Source organism: Anarhichas minor, unplaced genomic scaffold (assembly GCF_050575085.1).
Source record: "Anarhichas minor isolate MPS153535 unplaced genomic scaffold, ASM5057508v1 ptg000043l, whole genome shotgun sequence".
Classification (NCBI taxonomy): domain Eukaryota; kingdom Metazoa; phylum Chordata; class Actinopteri; order Perciformes; family Anarhichadidae; genus Anarhichas; species Anarhichas minor.
Window position 1 is genome coordinate 6148702 of NW_027466489.1, and position 19377 is coordinate 6168078.

The 19377-nt window shown below is 40.0% G+C and overlaps 1 protein-coding gene across 5 annotated transcripts in view; it reads right to left on the reverse strand.

Moving 5' to 3' along the window:
* The window catches only part of atp2b2 (ATPase plasma membrane Ca2+ transporting 2), a 79073-nt gene that overhangs the window by 4273 nt on the left and 55423 nt on the right, over positions 1-19377 (reverse strand). For 3 of the 5 annotated variants that reach the window (XM_076110560.1, XM_076110559.1, XM_076110558.1), the window contains 10 exons: positions 13933-14174; positions 13202-13436; positions 8045-8224; positions 7842-7929; positions 7542-7648; positions 6409-6600; positions 5951-6164; positions 5621-5832; positions 5433-5540; positions 5084-5266 (listed from right to left, as the gene is read on the reverse strand). In XM_076110560.1, coding sequence (XP_075966675.1) covers positions 5084-5266; positions 5433-5540; positions 5621-5832; positions 5951-6164; positions 6409-6600; positions 7542-7648; positions 7842-7929; positions 8045-8224; positions 13202-13436; positions 13933-14174 — 1761 coding nt within the window. Of the gene's footprint in view, positions 1-2; positions 3105-5083; positions 5267-5432; positions 5541-5620; positions 5833-5950; positions 6165-6408; positions 6601-7541; positions 7649-7841; positions 7930-8044; positions 8225-13201; positions 13437-13932; positions 14175-19377 lie in introns of those variants that run through there. The other 2 variants (XM_076110556.1, XM_076110557.1) reach the window with 1 other exon arrangement.

A 19377-nucleotide genomic window follows, 5' to 3' on the forward strand; every position in this document is an offset into this window, starting at 1 on the left:
AAAAAAAGGGAGGAAAGAGAAGAAAAACAATGAGAGGTGATGTCAGAGACAAAACGGAAGGGTGGGAAGGACCCTCGGGATGAGAGAAAAGAGGAGGAGAGGAGGAGAGAAGGGACAGAGGGGAAGGAGAGAACCTCTCAATTGAGGATAAAGAGGTGAAGGAGAAGGTAAAGGAGGAAAACAACTGCAGTCTGTGTTCTGCTTTCACAACATGACTACGGTTCACAAGTCACTCGATTTTGGCGTGCACTAAGTAAAGCCGTGAGGAACACAATCGTAAAAACAAAACAAAATCATACATTTCAAGAAAAAAAAATACCAAAGCAACACAAACGCTCGTTGTAAGTATACGCTTTAGTCCAATGTGCTGTATACCTAGAAACAAGCCACGTTAATAAATGAAATGCTCACAGAAAAAAATGAAAGGTGAATATCACATGCAGGTTTGAAGAAATCTGGTGGACGAGGTCAGTAAGAAGGAAGGAGGTTAGATCTGAGAGATCCAAATCAGGTGGTTTAAAAACTTCTGGAGTTACCAGAACACTGTCTGGGACAATATCCACACAGACTCTGAATGGGACACACACATATAGCACAGGGTGGGTGTGAAGCATGGTCCAAAACAGAGCAATGGAGAGAGTCAAACTCTGCATGAGGAGGGTCAACACAAGCATTGCAGTGTAAAACACAACAAAACGACAACCCCCCCCCCCCCCCAAAAAAATAGAGCCAACACACAGGTTAAGATATTATAAACACAGCAAGTAAATAAGAGGTAAACACAAATCACATGCCAAAAGACAACCGGACCGTGAAGAAGTGGACACCGGCACACAGACTGCTGACACAAAACAAATGGAAGTGAATAATGAAAATAATAAGTTTACTGTCAGAGGTCTGACAGCTTTCAACTCCATGCACATCTAAGTAAGCACTCAAGTATAGGCCCCAAGCAACTACGTGAACCTCAGTACAGATAGTGGTATTTATGGATTTTAGGAAAGCGTTGTTTAAATCAAAACCCTATCTGCATGTACAATATCAGCTACAACGACATTATTTGTTTTTACACGAGACATTGACTCATGATAGCACATTGGGGTGTATACAAACGTTACAAAAGGGGTATCATGTCATCATGTTTGCATCAATGATGTTCCTGTTGACACCTGAAATGACTTCTGTAGGATTATTAAGTGTAAATATTGTCTCACCCTAAACCTTTTTGTTGAGCCGAAGCCATAAATATAGTGTTTATTATAGGAACATTTTATGCCAAAGCTACTGAAATCTATCCTCTCAGATATATTAAAATGTGAGTGAAAAATACGGATTCTCTAATTCTCCAATTGTCATTCATTGGCCGCAAATGCAGGAATATACAGTATATATATTATTTATATACATATTAGAAACCCCAAAGCACTCAATTTATCTTGATATAAAAGAAGAGGGGATAAAAAAGTAAATCTTAAAAAGCTCTGAGACTTTAGAAAGTCAATGTTTTGTGTTTTTTGTTGATAAATGAATTCAACGATTTACCGAATGTCAAAATAGTTTTCTCATCAATAATTTTAGCTCTGAATATTAAAAAAATTCTTGGAACAAAATATATTGGTACGATAATGTTACAATGTACAACCTTTCCATGGGAAGATGATTTAAAAGACATGAACAGTGCATTGAAAGCCTCATTGATATTGAGCTTTCTATTAGCTGGGAGGACAGTATATTCTGTAAATACTGTCGTACTTCTACTCTTGTAACCGTGGCAGAGTAGCGTATAAGGAGACAAAACAGATAAAACAAATAATAAGAGGAGCCTGTCGGGATGAGTGCATGTGACAGGATGTCTGACAAGTAACACTGATGGGGTGTTAGAAACGGGTGGGTGGAGTTGGGGGGGTTGAATTTACATCGCTGGTGCTGCAGAGGATCTATGTCCGTAACTATGGCAACATGACAGTCAACTACACTGACAGTATGAAGCGACAAGACGGGATGAATCATCGGTGCAGCGCTGCTTTATGGTGATTCTCTATTCCTGTCCACACAACCCTCGGTAGAGTTTTATTATCCGTAGATAAATATTAGAGACAAGGTGTGTGTGTGTGTGTGTGTGTGTAAAAATGAGAGGAAGAAAGAGAAGATGGAAGTGGACAAAATAATTAAGTAGACATTGTCCCTGATTTTGACAGTGACCTCTTGTGGTTAGATTTTAGTTGCACCTTTTTGGATCCCCTTTTGAAAGAACATTTTGAAAGTGGCTATTGCAGGTTTTTTTTATTAGGTCTGGCACATGAACTAGTAGCGTCCTTTATGTTTTCCTTTACGTTTTCCTTTATGTGCATCCGCTCAATGTGTGATTTGCCTCATCAGTAGCAAACTCACAGATGAAATAAGACAACACTGCAGCTTATACTTGAATGTTTACCCAGTCCTTTGGTGAGTTGATTGGAATTAGTTCACATTAATGTCCGTCGGGAAATAAAAATGGACGGATTGGAGAATGGGATGGTGGATGGGGGATGAGCAGAGGGAGACAAACTCACAACCTGAAATGTCACGCCGTGGGTATCACCCTTAGTCCTGCGCTCCTAGCACTCTGAGGAAACAAACACACATTCACCAATGAGACGACAGTACACCCAAGCATGGGAGGAGATATCAAGATGAATTTGAAATCCAGTATGAACAGCAAAAAGACAAAAGAGAAAGACAGGAAATGAAAAAAGCAGATAGCAAGAAAGAAAAAAAATTCTTCAGAGATGCCAACCCCAAAATGGGGAGTGTCAAGGTAATTTGTTGTAAGAATTACAAGCCAGACAATGTGCAGAGAAAAATAACTTCATGACATGATGGCACCTCTGAAGCAAAGAGAGCAGAGAAGCAGACTGACAGAGTTCTGACTCACGGCCAGTAGTGGGAGGAGCAGTAGCAGCAGTAGTGCTTGTAGGAGAGGAAAGGGCATTGGACAAGGACACGTGACTAGGACTAGAAACATTGGTTACATCCTGGGTCTGGCTGGTGGTGGATGATTGGCGTCTCAGAGCCCCCGCCCCCTGAAAGGAGGTGCCACTCTTGAAGGTGTTGACTACATCAATCTGTGGGAGGAGAGCGGAACAGGAGAGGACAAATGGCTGCTCAGAGTGACAGAGACCAAATGGCAACACAGGTTGACTTGCTGGGTGACTTTGGATGGTAAAGGGAGTACAAAGTGTCTCAATCATGACACGATGGGGGTGGGGGTGGGGGGGACACAACTAAATGTCAGGGTGTAGTATCCCCTCACAAACATTTTTCAATTTGACTCAAAGGGTAAGTTCACCCAAATTTCAAAAAAACATCTCTCTTACCTCGCCGCAAGATTTCTGCCCCCAACCAAAAACAATGGAGGTAAATGAGTTTTTAACTACGGTGCGCACAGCATGAAAAACAATGAACAGCGACTCGTCTTTCCAGAAACAATGTCCCACACTGCTCTATAAATGATCCACAGATCTCCCTGAGAAAGGTTTGAACTGGGACTACTTTTACTGAGGAAGTAATCCAATGAAGACTACTGACAGTATACTTGGTGGATTATCCAGAGTAATGGTGCCATTATTTCTGGGAAGAGGTGTTGCTGGTGAATATTTCAAGTGTAATGTTTCAATGTCGTCAGCACCACAGAACTAAATTCCCTTCACCTCCTTTGTATTTAGGCGCCCTTTTCTTTTCCTAGATGCTATAGGAAGTAAGGCAGAGAATGAGTTTGCTACTTTGTGTGATCCGACCCTTTCAAAGATGCAAAGAATACAGATGCAGTCATTTACATTATTCAAGGTATTTTGTTCGGTGGCCTCTCCACTGATTTTACTTCATGAATTAGTGAAAAACTCTGGTTTAGTGCAGCTTTTGTACAAAGTCTTATTTTTGCAGCTTCGGCGATTGGTTCTGTTGATTATGATCAAATTGTTCTCACTAAATAATGACAGAAATTCTGAAGGGTGGCAACATCAACAACAGAGCAACAAATGGTCAGACGTATTGACAGGTTGCCAGATTTGTTTATTTACCTTATTCTGCATATTGTTGCAAATAATCCGCCATTACAAAGCGAACCTTTAAGTGTGCAGAACTACAGCAAGTATAGTAGGTCAAAGCTGAACCAGGAAGTTGGTCTGTAACTTGTGTTGAATGTGTAAAACAAAGACTCTGTGTAGTAATTTTATAGTTAGTTTTCTTTTTCTCTTCCAAATAAATCTTAAGAATCTGAGGGGTTTGTATAAAACCTTTTTGATCATCTGACCACTGCCTGTTGCCTCGTTAGACCCGTCTTTATTGATGTCATCTGCTTTTTTTAGTTAAATAAACCTTAGTTCTCCTTTAATAAAGAACCCATATAAACCCTTTCACCCGTATTTTTTCTTTAACTTAACCATGTTCGGCTGCCTCTGTAGGATGACAGTATCATGTCTCGGGATAGCTTCACCCAGGACCATTAGTGACACATCAGTGAAATTAAATCAACTCTAACACAGAAGCAACACTTTCTTGAATATCACAGTGATAACGGTGTGCAGAGTTGGTCACAGTGAGAACAATTCAGTGACTCTTGCCCAGCTGTATTCAACCCGTGAGGATTGATTGTCGAGCTTCCACAGGTCCACACACGTGATCGTTCAGTCCAGAGAGCCAAAGCTGCATCTTCATGTACCTACATACCATCTTGAGATACAATTACTTTAAGGCTGTTACAGACTAACACAAAGAACATACAACATAGTCTAGCACTTCTTCTTAGGCTTCTCAGCATTTATCTGAGGTCGTGCTACGTCCAAATAAAAATGGATTATATGACAAAGACAGACAAAAAGTGAAACAAAAAGCCACGTCAGAAAACAGCCTGGTGAAATTTGATCTGGTTGCTATTTATTGCTGCTTAACTGAGTACACAAACACATTTTATCATTAAGTGAAGATACAAGTGATAAGAGTAACCCTGTTCAATCAAACTTTCTCTTTCTTTCAGGAGGAAGCAAAATCTCTCTGTGAAATCAAAAAACAAATCGCAACTTGGAGATTGAACTTGTGTCCTCACCTGAGTCTGAATGCGGTTGAGTCCTCTAAACCAGAGGATCTGTCCTCTCCTCAGCTCCCTCTCTGCATGGTCAATCTCCTCATTATCTTCATTTGGGTCCTCCTCTGGTGACTCATCTTTCTGAGTTAACTGGCCAGCCCTCCGCAGGAAACGCAACTTGCTATTGGGTACGCTGGCTATCACCTAACCCATAGAGGAGACAGAGCACCAGGTCAAAATGCAAGGTGACAAGCACCCAGTACAGTAGAGATACAAAGAGGAAGAGTAAAACATGGCAAACTAGAATTAAAGCAAGAAAACAAGCACAGCGGAAATCAGGAAGACAGCGCCGGATGAGTTTGCATGTTACCTGTCCCCAGACAAGCTCTCCCAGTCCGAGGAAAACACACCACATCCACTTTTCCAGGTTCAGAGGTTGACAGCTGAATGGCTTCCCTCCAAGCTGCACAATCACAATCTTCAAAAAGCAAAGCACAAGTCATGAAAATATATCACATCTAACGTATGATAATAACCAACCAAAAATAACCTGCTTACCTGCATAGCAAAGGTGCCAAAAACAATAGTGCAGAAGATGGGGTTCCTGAAGATGCCATCGAAGACGTTCCTCTCTCCGTGGATTTTGCGGGCATTTATCTCGTTGAAGAGCTGCATCATGACGAAGGTGTTGAAGATGATGGTGTAGTGCTCAGATGGAGGGGAGTGGAGAGGAGCATTACGGCCGCTGTCAATGTCAAAGATCCTCTCTCCTACGGTGTGGGGGGGGGTAATACACAATTAGAGTGATGTCATTAACTCTGAACCCATTTCCTGACACATCAGGTGCAGATCCCCTGGTGTACTGCAGAGCAAAATTATGGTCCGTACCAACAAAGAGCAGTGTGAAAATGATGATGAGCTGATAGACTCCGTGTCCCAGGATGTTCTTCGTCATGGTGCTGGAGATTAGAGGCTTGTTACGACCGTATGGCTTCCTCTTAAGCAGAGCCTCTGTGGGAGGCTCTGTGGCCAGGGCCAGAGATGCAAACGTATCCATGATCAGGTTCACCCACAACATCTGCACGGCCTTAAGAGGAGAATCCTGCACACATGTAAGGGAAATCAGAAAAAAACAACAAATGTCAGTACAAGGAGGGGTGAAAAGAAACTAATAACTAGTACTTCTACAGTAACTAATTCACTTTTTTCACACGTCTGTAATTAATTATCTCCTTTGTTTTGCTTGAAGTATTCCACTCAACAGCTTTTGAATTACAGAACAGAATACAGTTATGCTAATACAACCCAATCACATGCCCATATTTACACACACACACGCCTCTGACCTGCGTGATGCAGGCGCCAGTGAAAGCCACTATGACGGCCACAACGTTGACAGTCAGCTGGAACTGGAGAAATTTGGAGATGCTGTCATAGACGTTCCGGCCCCACATTACTGCTTTAACGATGCTGCTGAAGTTATCATCAGTCAGGATGATATCTGACGCCTCCTTGGCCACATCTGTACCAGCAATACCCTGGAGGAGAGCAGAAAAGGTGCAGTCAGAAAAGAAGTAGAATCTATTGCATCACATTGCACTATTCCTAAACTTAATCCGTCTAAATCACCTCTGCAGCCACTGGGAAAAAAACTGGACTCTGGACAGGAGTCAGTTATAATGATGGATAATGATCATTAGGGATGTTCTTTTTTGCTCCCAATCTTGATCTCACTCTTTTAATATTGAGTATATGCCGATACCGAGTGCCTATCTGATAGGCCTACTTCTAACTTCATAGATAACACAGCTGCACAGTGCACCCTTCAAGTACATTAAAGTTATGTATAAGTTTGACAACTGAATAGCTCTGCATTGCATTAAGAAAAAAAACATTTGCATCCAAGCTATTACTTGATTTTTTTTCCTCTAAAGCAAAACGTATAAAACAAGGAAGCCTCCATGTAATATTTTTGCTTTGCAAATAACAACACCTGTGTCATATTTGATGTAAAACAAAGGATCGGATCGGGCTCAATATATTGCCATTATCGATCAGTTAAGAATGCCTTGATTAGCCCAATACCGGGACATCCCTCATGATGATGCAGACTCATTTAGAGTCCGTGTTATTGATTACAGGAGCGTGAAATTAGGTTGGGGACTTTAAGATATTGGACCAGGGAGGAAAATGGTGCTGTGGATGAGCCACATTATTTAATTTGTGAGGAGAGCAGATGTAGAAGAAAAAAATGAATACCAAATATTGTATTTTTGAAAAGTAATATACAGTATACTGCAGAGAAACTGTGATCTCAGACATCCACTAGGGGGAGCTCCTAATCTACACAGGCAGAGGCAGAGATCCTAAGAAGAAACCCTACATACTGCAGAGGTGAAGAAGATATTTGCAGATGTTGAGTAAGCAAGCAAGGCAGAAAAAGATACAAATTAATTAAAATAAAATAGGGTTTGCTCACCATGGCGAATCCGACATCAGCTTTCTTTAGTGCAGGTCCGTCATTGGTCCCATCTCCTGTCACAGCCACCACCTGCCTCTGGTCTGTCGTAGTGCTGTCAATAATGCCTGTCAAACACACAGTGCAAATACACTCAACACATGAACGACAACAATCTTGACCAAATAACTTCAGTTATTTATGGCCTTTGCGAAACTCTGACAAATTATATAAACAGTAAAGCAGACGACCAATGTTAAGGCAAGGTGAGTTTAATTTCCATCAGCAGTAATGCATATGACAACAGTGCAACCAGTTCACCTTTCACGAGTGTGTGCTTGTCGGTTGGGGAAGATCTGGCCAGAACTCGGAGTTTAGGCCAAACCTTGTCGATACGCTCCTGCTCCACCTGGGCGTGCACACACCGACAGAAATAAAAGGACAGGTGGTTATGATTTAGGTTTAGAGAGGTATCTTTGTGTCTTCTGAGCTCAGCCTCTCTCACTCTGACAGAGTTACTGTACCTCTCCTTTCTCATTGCGGATCCTCCTGTTGAACTCTTTGCCATCGATACAGAGGAAGTCCTCTCCGGGGTGGATGATACCACACTTGATGGCTATGGCCCTGGCTGTGTTTATGTTGTCTCCTGTCACCATGCGCACTGTGATGCCGGCACGCTGGCACCTCTTGATAGCATCGGGCACCTAATGAGTGATTCAAGAACACATTTATTAGCATTGATTTGCAGTCACGTTTCTGGCCACCTGATTAATACAAGTCAGATATTCACTCTCCTTTGGGCTCTTTTTTTGGGTCTCCACTAACTCCTGAGACAAATGTCTCTCTTTTTGCTGCTAAACGCTCCTCTATGTTCACCAGGTTAGTCATTGACTTTGACAGTCCATTTGGTGCTGTGTAGGTAACACATAGTAAGTTTTTAGGGCTTCATTGCTGAAAACAGCTGCCTGCTGCAGCCATAAAAAACACAACAGTACGAGAGCTGTGAGACTGAAGAAAACCGCAAAGGCAATTGTTTTCGGCACTTTAATCAACTCCTTTGATGAACAAGAAGTCATGTAATACATTGCTACTATAAAATATTGATTATAGCCCCTTTAAAGAACATATACCAGTAGAATCAATCAATACAAGACACACACACACAAAACGAATCCAACTCAATCAAACCTTTATTTTATCTGAACAGTATGCTGCCTCTGTCCCTTTTTGTACTAACAAGATATATAATGAGACGTTGCATATTTATCTCTCTCTTCCCTAGAGACATTATACCAGTAGAATTACTGGGAGAAGTTACTGCATGTAGATTGATCCGTGGTAGAAAGCTAGCAAAAGCTGAATATTAATTCAGAAACCTTCCTGACAAAGGTCAGTGTGGGCGAGCACTGCACTCCAAACCCACACACAAACAAACAAACACGTGCACATAAAGTAACTCCTTCTTTTGCACATACACATAGGCCTGCGTCTCTTTTTTTCTGTTCACTGCCACACACACGGAGGAAGGAATATGCATACTTTCCACTTCACACTAACAGACACTTGTGCATATTGCACAAACACTTGTGAGCATGCTTGTACTCAAATATGCAAAGTGCAATATATGACGGATCCACCACCGCAATGTATAAATATATCGGGACTGCCGAACTGCCAAATCAAGCTGCTCATGCGTGTATAACACAAAGGATTTAACTCATTTAAGGGGAGCGGATTACAAAGTAAATCTATACAGGGGAGGAGGGCAGCTTACAATTATAATGTATGGCTCATTATAGAAAGCTTTAAAGCAAAACTATGCCACCACATGTGAAATACTTAAATCTACAATAACAGTAGCAGAAGTGGAGAAATTATGAGTCAGTCAGCTGACTCATTAATGTCCTTTACACGGCAATATTTATCTAAAGTTCAATAATATTAGCCACCATAAGTTACTGGTCATACCAGACTAAATAAGGCCGTAGCTGCAAAATCCCTGAGTATATTGAAGTGAGCAAAGATGTGTTTTATGGCTGCTGAATTCAACTCATTTGTAAAATAAATAATGTGTTATTTCTTCTTTCAAAAGTGACATACTCATACTTTAAAGATTAGAAGTGCAATGCTTTAAAAAGCTCAGAAGTATTATAATTTAGAAAAAACAACCAGATATGCTTTAATTTTCATTTTGGAAAAGGACTAAGTGTTGAAAAAACAACAACAATGAAGCCAAATTAGCTTTTCACCTCATCACTTTCACAAAATAAATTAATAAATAAAGATCATGAATTGTGGCTATAATTGCCCCAGCAATTTAAAGTAGTAAACAAAAAACACAAGTTACATGATTAATTCATTAGAAGTCTGTTTTATATATATATTACGATCTGACAAATTAAGAAGGCTCTTAAAGTTAATATTGTTGCAAGAGGAGTAAGATATTACATCCTGGTTTTTCTGCTCTCACCAAGTCATTGTTATCAAGATATCAAGTTCCCGCCTGCCAATCTGTCATCCCACGTGCCTGTTTTACTCTTTTTTTTCCCTTTGGATTCCCACTGCTCTGGTTGACTGGTCATCCGAAAGAGGAGGTGGAGAGAGGAGGAGAGCAGAAGAGCGGAGACTTATTAAAAATACAATCTGGCCCGACGAAGGTCGAGGGTAGGAGGCTAGTAGGTGAGACTGAAAAACAAGCCTCTCGTGTCTCTAATACGGATCTGGTTACACTCGTTTTCCTCGGTTTCTCCTCTTACCCGTCCTCCTTCTCCTGCGGCCCGACATTCCTCTGACATAAACTTGATTTAGAGTCTGTTTATCATTCTCTGCCTCTGTCTTTCCTCTTCTCTTTCTTCTCCTTTTTCTCTCCTCTCTCTGGAGGCAACCCCACAGAGCAGCTACAGTTATTAAAAGATTCTGAGGGAAGAAACTGGAGACTAATAAATAAACCAAAAACATGTTTACGACTCTGTGTGACCTTTTTAGCAGAGAGGAAAGTCATCTAATTTCCTATATTAGCCAGGCTTACTAAGAGACTTGGAAAGATGTTAGTGGATTGCAGCAGTGCGCCACTTTTCCACATCAGTTATTGAAAATATGTTAAGTGGCCTTTGTGGTGGGAGAAAGGAGAAATTATGCAAATTGTCAGGTTTTGGGTAATGCAAGGGGTTATATTCACACCTAAATTGGGAATTATTGGATCACATGTTGCAAAAATCAGCATAATTGCATGTCCACTATACAATATTCAGCTTTTTGTCCTTCATATTTCTTGTTTTTTTTAAGTTTTCATGTTTAACTGTTATTCTTTTCAGGACGACTCTATAGTTTGTTCAAATATACAACCTTAAATAACACCGTGATACAAAAAGGGTTTCTTGTTAGCTTGTCTAGTTAACTAATTCAATTTGAGGATGATGGTTTCTCTTTTGTCCTGATACTCTCTGTACCTGCTTATTTTATCTCGGTCCGTTTAGATGCTTACATAACTCGGCTTCACACAGAAAGAGAGAGAAAGGCGTAGCGAGAAAGAAAGGTGTGTGCGCAGAGAAAGTCAAAAGAAAAAGAGAGCAACCAGAGAAAGGTGAAAGTCAAACACTAGGATACGGAGAGAGGTGGAAACGAGAAAACATGTTTGGGGAGAGGGTGAATGAGAGCCCTTATTAGAGAGGGAGGAGGGGGATGGAAAAAAAGATGAAAGGAGGAAGTTGAATAATGCAGTAGTCAGTTAGCTTCCTGCTTCCCTGTACCTGCACAGGAGCTGTCAAGTGAGGTCAGTTTCCTGCTGTGCACATAGATACCTCTTTCCACCAGACTGTCTTTGTCCCAATTATATTTCTTATTTTCTTTAAATTTAATTCATCATGAAATCATTTCTTGATGCACCACTTATTTATATCAATTGCTTTTTTTTTTTTTTTACCTTCAACAGAGCTGAAAGAAGAACTCAAAGTAAAGATTAGCAATGAGACAAAGTGAAAACGACTGAATTACAAGTAAAAGCCCTGCAGTCAAATTGCAGCACATTGTTTTAATACAAATTAATAAGTAAGAGAATCAGTATTACAAGTATTAGAAGTAAGAAATGTAAGTATTATTGTGATTAAGTTCATTTCAAAGAGAGTTAATGATGCCTTATACTACTTTTTAATGTTGCCAGTAGCCCGAGTGGAGCTACTGTGAGTTCTATTTCATTGCAGTTTGGGAGTTTAATCTCCAGGAATGCATACATTGTCACTGTTGGGTGCAAAACCTTGTAACGTGTCTCCAAATGAGGTGATTTTTACATAATGTACATTTTTGGTGATTTTTACAGGAATTATTATTTAATTTTGAATATAAAATTTTACCCTGCAATATACAAGTAAACAATAATAAAATGAAGTCCCCTTATAAAATAAATTTAAGTTAAAGTATGAAACTCACCTATACCACACGTCAATATCTAGTCAAATAAACTCTGAACGTCCTAAAGCCGTGTCCCGACCAGAAATTGAACATTTGAGGAACCAATGTTAGGAATCAATATATTAACATATCATCTATATAATACAGTGTATATTCACAATTCGTAACATTGTAAAACACACATGTAAAAATATTAGCAAAGTATGGAAACTGAGCTGCAAACATTCCGTCTAAAATCAAGCTGATCGGTCCAGTCTGGAGTGTGCATTTCACGAATCAATAATCATTTAGTGAAGCAATCAATCAGTGAAGCAATTGACAAACACACACACCCTAATGTCAAGTCTTTCAAATGACACATGATCCCTCTCTATGAGCTCACTGTGCAGGCTGTATACTATCACAAGAGTGTTGCTGCTTCTTCAATGTTTGTCCCCACAGCTCCAGTTGTTTAGATGTGATATTATCCTCCACTACTCGAGACTAAGAATGCAATAATAAATGTTCAGCCAGTTAGAGATTTGGAGAAGGGGGATGAGGGGGGATGCCATCCCTCTGATTAGCAAAATGACTAAAATGCACCCACCTTTTTAAAGCTGCAGGAATTTCCTGAAAAAACAATGTATAGACTCGTAAAAAGTAATCCCTCTCAATCATCACTTCTGACACACTGGAACAAAGACCTTCTGGTCTGATGTAACTAAAATCCTGAACTGTATATGTGTGGCGTGGGCTTTCTACGAATGGGTTTACTTTGCCAACTACTTAAGAGGCATATTAACAATCACAGGATTTGAAATCCAGGAACATTCAAGGAAAATTGCATGAAAGAGGTTTTTAGAGGCTGGTCCAGAATCCCATATTAAAAACAACAGATAAGTACACAGTAAATATAAAATACTCTGTTCCTATGGATAGCATACTTTTTTATCCAAACTGTCTTCAGTTTGGATAAAAAAGTCCTCAAATACTGATTCATTCTTCCAACAACATGTACAGAGTTCATTAAGAGGCTTATCCTCAGAGGTGTACAACACTTTCTTCCATTAATACTTCCATCAAACTACTACATTAAAAACACATGTACTATTCTCCCAGTCTGAAGCAATGTGAAAAATAAATAAGAGATTTCCTAAACACATGTACAACCTTTAAGTCATGGTGAGGAGAACAGACTAGTGACTCAGCTGCTTATACTGTAGCATACAGTAAAGCCCATTTACCCAACATCCACTCCTCTCAGTATGTTGCCAAAATATTTCACACTCTCCTACCTCTGGCCGGACAGGGTCCTCTATCCCAACAACACAGATGGCTGTGAGGTCATTGAGGATGTTGGACTCGTCGTCCCAGGAGGGCTCGGGATCACCGGAGAAGTTACGGTACGCCACACAGATGGTCCTAAGGCCTTCGCATGCCATGGGCTCGATCACCTTCTTGACCATCTCGTCCTTGTCCCGTGGACGGAAAACCCTCGACTCACCCACCTCGTTCAGGATATGGCTGCATCTGTAATTAAGAGTGGAGTGGTGGGAATAGGGTATCTTAAATTGTGTACTGTAATACTGTAACTTTGATATTGTCAAAATGACCCAACATAACCTGAAATTAGGCTTTGCGTAGCTTTATCTGTACATTATTTATGTTAAATGAGTTTAATCCACAGTGTAACAGCCATTTATTACAATGTCACGTTTCATTTTCAACGTCAAAAAGATCATTTCTGCTCCTTTTCTGGGTGCAGGAAGCGTTTTAACTGCGTCTCATGTTTTTCTCAGAGTCACTCATTTGTTATTGTACTGTTATTGTAATGTTCTGTAAAATGACACAATTGTGTGACCTTCTCGTGGAAATTCAGCTCTCTCTCACTGCCTAGGCGGGGAATGTACAATAGGTTATACCCTCAAGTACATTATGCACTCAAAATAAAAAAAGCTCTTGATTATATCATATTACTGCTACTACCATCAGAATCATCTCATTTTAATCACAAAACCAGACTCACTTTTTGAGCACGATCTCAGAGGCTCCCTTGCTGTACATGCGGAAGCTCCCATCAGACAATTTGATGACTGTGCTCATGGACTTCCTGACCGAGTTGAAGGTGTAGACTTTGTAAAGCTTTTCCTCTGGGATCTGGTTTCTTATTGGCTGATAATCCCGCTTCAGGTCCAAGACCAATCCCAGCAGGCCGCACTCTGTCTTGTTGCCTACCTGCTTCGGCAGACCTCCTTCCTTATCTGGGGGCTGGAGAGGGGAAGAGATTTTCGGATGTTCAGTTTTATTTTCAGTCAAATATTTGCTGCAATATAGTCGTATTTTCTCTCTGTGGTTGCTTTTCACTTTTCTTTTTAATATATGATTTGATTATTTATTTAGTTTACCCCTCATTTCATTTACTTTCATGCGTGGTTTCTGAAATGGCAAATAAAAAAAATGCTGGTATAGAGACTCAAGTTTTTAGATTAAAAGATTTGAAGAACCAACACTCTATACTGATTGTTCGTTCTGTGATCTATTCATTCACTGAGATTCTCTTTTCGTCAGCCCTCGAAATAGCTGCTGGTGATAATTAACCAGCTAGCAGGTGAAAGGGTTGCTCTGTGTGGGAGGGTGGGAGATGAGTTAGATGGAATCAAATGTGGATGTTCTTATTTTAGGCATTCTGCTCAATCCATTGCAAACTGCGTACATTTAGAACCGTGTTTTTCTCCGGTTTCAGTAAACATCTCAGTATCAACATTTGTACATGACGACATGGACTGTGTCATGACTATAGAGACAGCAGCACTGGGTGACATGTTGTTTTTTTCTTTTTTTACATAAATCATGTAAAGTATGGTTTCGATATGATCGTTGTTTAAATGGCCAATTTACATGCAGATTGTGGTTTTGTTTGAGTGATCAATCGTAGAAAACAAATCTTTGCATTTATGCATCATTTTTTATTAAAAAACAATCACTACATTTTCAAACAAATGTAGGGTAAATGTTACACATTATGTGATGTAAGCGGTCCAATCTCTCTTCCTCTCAAAGCTGGAGTGTGTTTATTATCAGCACGCTGTGGAGCCTTTTAGGTTACGTGTGATATCTGTTTAAATCTGTGCACGTGGCTGTTCAGGTGCTACAGTGTATGTGCGCAATTTGCATACACCCTCGCTGTATGTTCACGTGTGCGAGTGTGGTCAGCTTGTGGGAAACTATGCGTTGCCATGGTAACACTGGGCAAAGCATACTTGGAAGGAGAGACTTGGGAGAAGAGAGGATGCTCTCTCTCTCTCTCTCTCTCTCTCTCTCTCTCTCTCTTTCTCTCTCTCCCCCCGCCACTTGGGGATTCTTACTCATTGGCTCAGATTCTCTTACAGGATTTTCACTCATCAAACTTCACACATGCTCCAATATTTCTGTGTCTCCCTTTCCATCTGTTGCCAGTCCTTATTTATTAGTATTTCCCCCGCTTCACTCCGTTTACTCACTCACTCTAATGTGTCAAATCACACAGAAATACGACCAATAAAGCGCAGAGCGTGACTTTACATATATCATAACATGCCTCTTCACATAACCACACACTCTCCAGCTGATATTCATTTTAGTTTGTGGACAGACATGCGGGGACAAAAAAGACCAACTTCACTCTTCAGAAATGCTAATCAAGCAAATAATGATTATTATCACTATTGACTAATCTGCTGATTACTTTCTCAATTAATTGATTGATTGTTTGCTTTGAAAATGTCAGAACATTATGATCAAGGCAGTCTCTTCAAATACCTTATTTCATCCAACCATCAGCCTAAAATGTTCTGTTTACATCATATATACAAAGAAAAGCAGCAAATACAATTCAGTTCATTTTCAGTTGTTTGACCAAGCGTTTGATAAACGTATTGTTTACGCTCTTAAGGAAATAAGCACAACTTGGGCAACATTAATCAAATTTGTTGTAAAATGGAACAAAAGCAAGTAAGCGTTGTTGTATGTTGTTGTTCATCAGTGTTGTAGAACTCTGTCCTTTTTGTTCATTCGGACTCCTATTAGCTGGCACTGAGCTGAAGCCTAGTCTCCCTGGGGTCTCGCTATATAGTACCTTCAGTACGCTTGGCAACTACACTTAAAGCTAAAGAACAGCATGTCAGGTACACTCTCTTTCTCTAACACACACACACACACACCTACGCGTACACACACAACAGCAGAGCATGTCAAAAGCACACTGAACATAATGCATCTGACTTGCCGCTAAGCAGACACCTTCAGTCTGTGCCATTTGCCCCCAAAATAGATTTACTGCAGGCTTTCTGTTCTGCTTCTCAACAAGCCTCCAACCAAGATTACATTTAAAAGGAGAGCTTGACATTTTCCATGCTTTGAATTTCACTTTCTATTTGTTGCTTTCTTCACTCAGCACTTGGCAAAATGTGTTGAGAAAGACTCGGTATCGACAGTGTAGTTAATCACTTTAATGGCTTGTTGGAACGTGTGCACTCACAGTCTCTCTAACGGCCGCTCTTGTCCACCTGCTAACAATGTTTTGATAGAGAATGCTAATAACGTGCCAAAGCCTTTAATATATTTCCATGCAGTAAATAAGAAAATAATACTCAAATGCAATCTATACACTGGACCGAGGGACTAAGAAAGGTGTCGTACTTGTTTGCTGTAAAACCCTTCGAGGACAAATTGCGATTTGTGATTTGGGGTTATACAATATAAAACTGACATCAAATCAAGCAAATAGGATAGAATGATTCTGAGCAATCTGTGTTAATTTGGCTGAATTTTGCAAAGCTTAATTCACCTGTCTAGGCAGGGATATATCTGCTTTCAATGTTTGCTTAAGCGGCTCAATATTTAAAATCCACAATTTCTTAAGAAACAATGGTTATTGATTCATTCAGGCTCGGCCGTATTTTACATGTCCGTTTTGCTGCAGCTGCTATGAGGCAGATGTTCCAGCGGAGAGGGTGAGAGAGAAAATCCATCTAAAATCTCATTAATCATTAAAACCCAATCAGAGTACTGGCCCATGTTCACCTAGTAATTGGACATATCTGGTTAATGTTCAGCTGTGTGTCTCACAGACACAGACAAGAGTATAAATACTTTATTCCGAGTTTGTGGTAAATAAAATAATTAATGCCTTTTCCTAATGACCAATGATTACATCAGGAAGACACTGCCTGTCATTGGCTAATGAGAGGATGGGGCAAATGGTGTCATCCGCACTGTCAGCTACGTGTTTGGGAGAATAAGCTCCCAGCAACAGTGGAAAAACATCACACTAAACAACTACATGACCAGCTGAAAACCATACAGGATGTATTATAGTTTTAAACGACCATTCATACATAAAGCTGTAGTAAAGAAGAGTCGTTTGCTTTATAAAACACATTAAAAGTTGCTAGGCATTATTTTTGCTTTGCAAGAGTTCTCTTCCCTGCTATTTCTAAAGCAGTAACTCAGCAGTTCCACAATCTATTGAATGATAAATGTAATTTTAGAAATCAAACTCACTTAAGTGCAAAACACTTGTATTTTAAGTCATATATTCAGCCTTCAAGACATATTTTTCCTAAAAGAAGAGTATTATCTGACCAAGGGGTATCAGTTATTCCACTTGTTATGTGGTTCCCTTTGCTTCATGATGTTTGTACACATTTTTATTTTGTGTTCTACATTTGAATTTTGAGTTCGGAATATTTTTTTGCTGATTCATACCCACATTTTGGAAGACTGATTTTGTATTTTATATTTGCCTATTGATGATAATATGCAACTTAATTTGTATAGCATCTTTCATCCAAGAAATGTAGCACTAAGTGCTTAACATTTAAGGAAGAACAAACATTACATACTTTATATATTCACTCCTTGAGCACCAACTCATCACCCTGACTGAAAGTTGTTGTCAGCTGCTTTTGTTGCAATTAAAAAATGTAATTTTGAAAACAACAAACTAAATCTATTTCCTCAAAATTATACAAAAGGTACATATCACAGTTTTCAGTTCACTGAATTTTAAATCACATTTAGAAAACACATTTTGAATTAGCAAACATGTGACTGAAATCCATTTGGGGAGGGAGAAAACGAATAAATGACAAACAGCAATACCGCTGCTTTTTGTTCTCAGAGATTCCACAGAGGTTTTGTTTGACGCGAGTTTCTACGCACAAGGACAGTTGCTGGCATGGGATGCCCAACGCTGGCACGACAGTGCTATAGTTGGCACGTCGTGGCCTGGACGTGGCTAAGGAACAGCTGCCCTCTCCTTGGTCCTTAGGTGCTCCCGCGGGCAAGGACATATGCCAGAGGGAGAGCTGGCAACTTTACTTCCTATTCCACCCGGGACTCTCCTTAATCCATCCATCCTGTTCCTTCCCTTTGTCTTCCATTTTCTTCCCCTTCTCTTCACACTCAACCCCACCCTCTTACTCCTGTGTCTTTCTATTTCGGTCCCTGTTTTCATACTTTTTGTGCCGTCATTCCCTCTCTCATTCCCTTCTATCACTATCATCCTTCCTCCCTCTGGATGACTGTCTCCTGTTGCTCACTATCAGTTTCCCCAGTCTCTTACTGCGGCCCACTCCGACTGCCTCCACCTTCCTTTTCACTCCCTCTTTTCATGTAGGAGTGGACGATATTCTTCCTCTCCACATGACTGTACCAGCCAACTGGGCCAAGGCCTGGAGGCATGCTGCAGGGCAGTAATACAGTCTTCCAGTCCATGATGAGGACACTTGTCACGCCAGTGTGGTTTCTCGCTCGTCCTCTTGTATAATTTTCCAATCTCCCTTCATCCATTTTTCGCACTTATCCTTGCTTCCATTTACCCCTTCACTACATATTTACCCCCCTCCCCTTCTATTTATTTCCACCTGATGTATTGTTATGACTTTTATTTGCCCTTCTGCTTCAGAGATTTGATTGATCACATATGGAGTCGACAAAATGTCACTTGTGTACCTATCTATTGATATAGAAAAAACACAAATTTAGATTAAGTTGCCTGTAACTTTCATTCTGCCTTAATTAACTATTTCACAAAAATCTGATTGATTTATCTTTTGAATGATGCACACTTAAAATGTACTTTATGGTTATTATCTGAGGTCTGGTCACCATACTGTAGGTGTAGCTGGTTGGGGATCGCTGAAATGCAACACAAAATTGCTTTACGTTCATATAATATTCTATAAATTCGATTTTTATTTTTTTATTTAACAGATTATTAGATTTATTACCACTGACCTCTCACTCTCAACAAAGCTTTTATCTATTTAATTTACACTGACTAGACAAAAACTAGAAACACAGAGAGGGAAATGCATTCCATTAAGCTTTGTGCCTCTGAAACATCAAAGCATTGTCATTCTAATGTGATGACGACTTCTCTTTCACTGCAATCTCAGCAACACTGTAAAATCTGCGAGGAAGTGCTGAA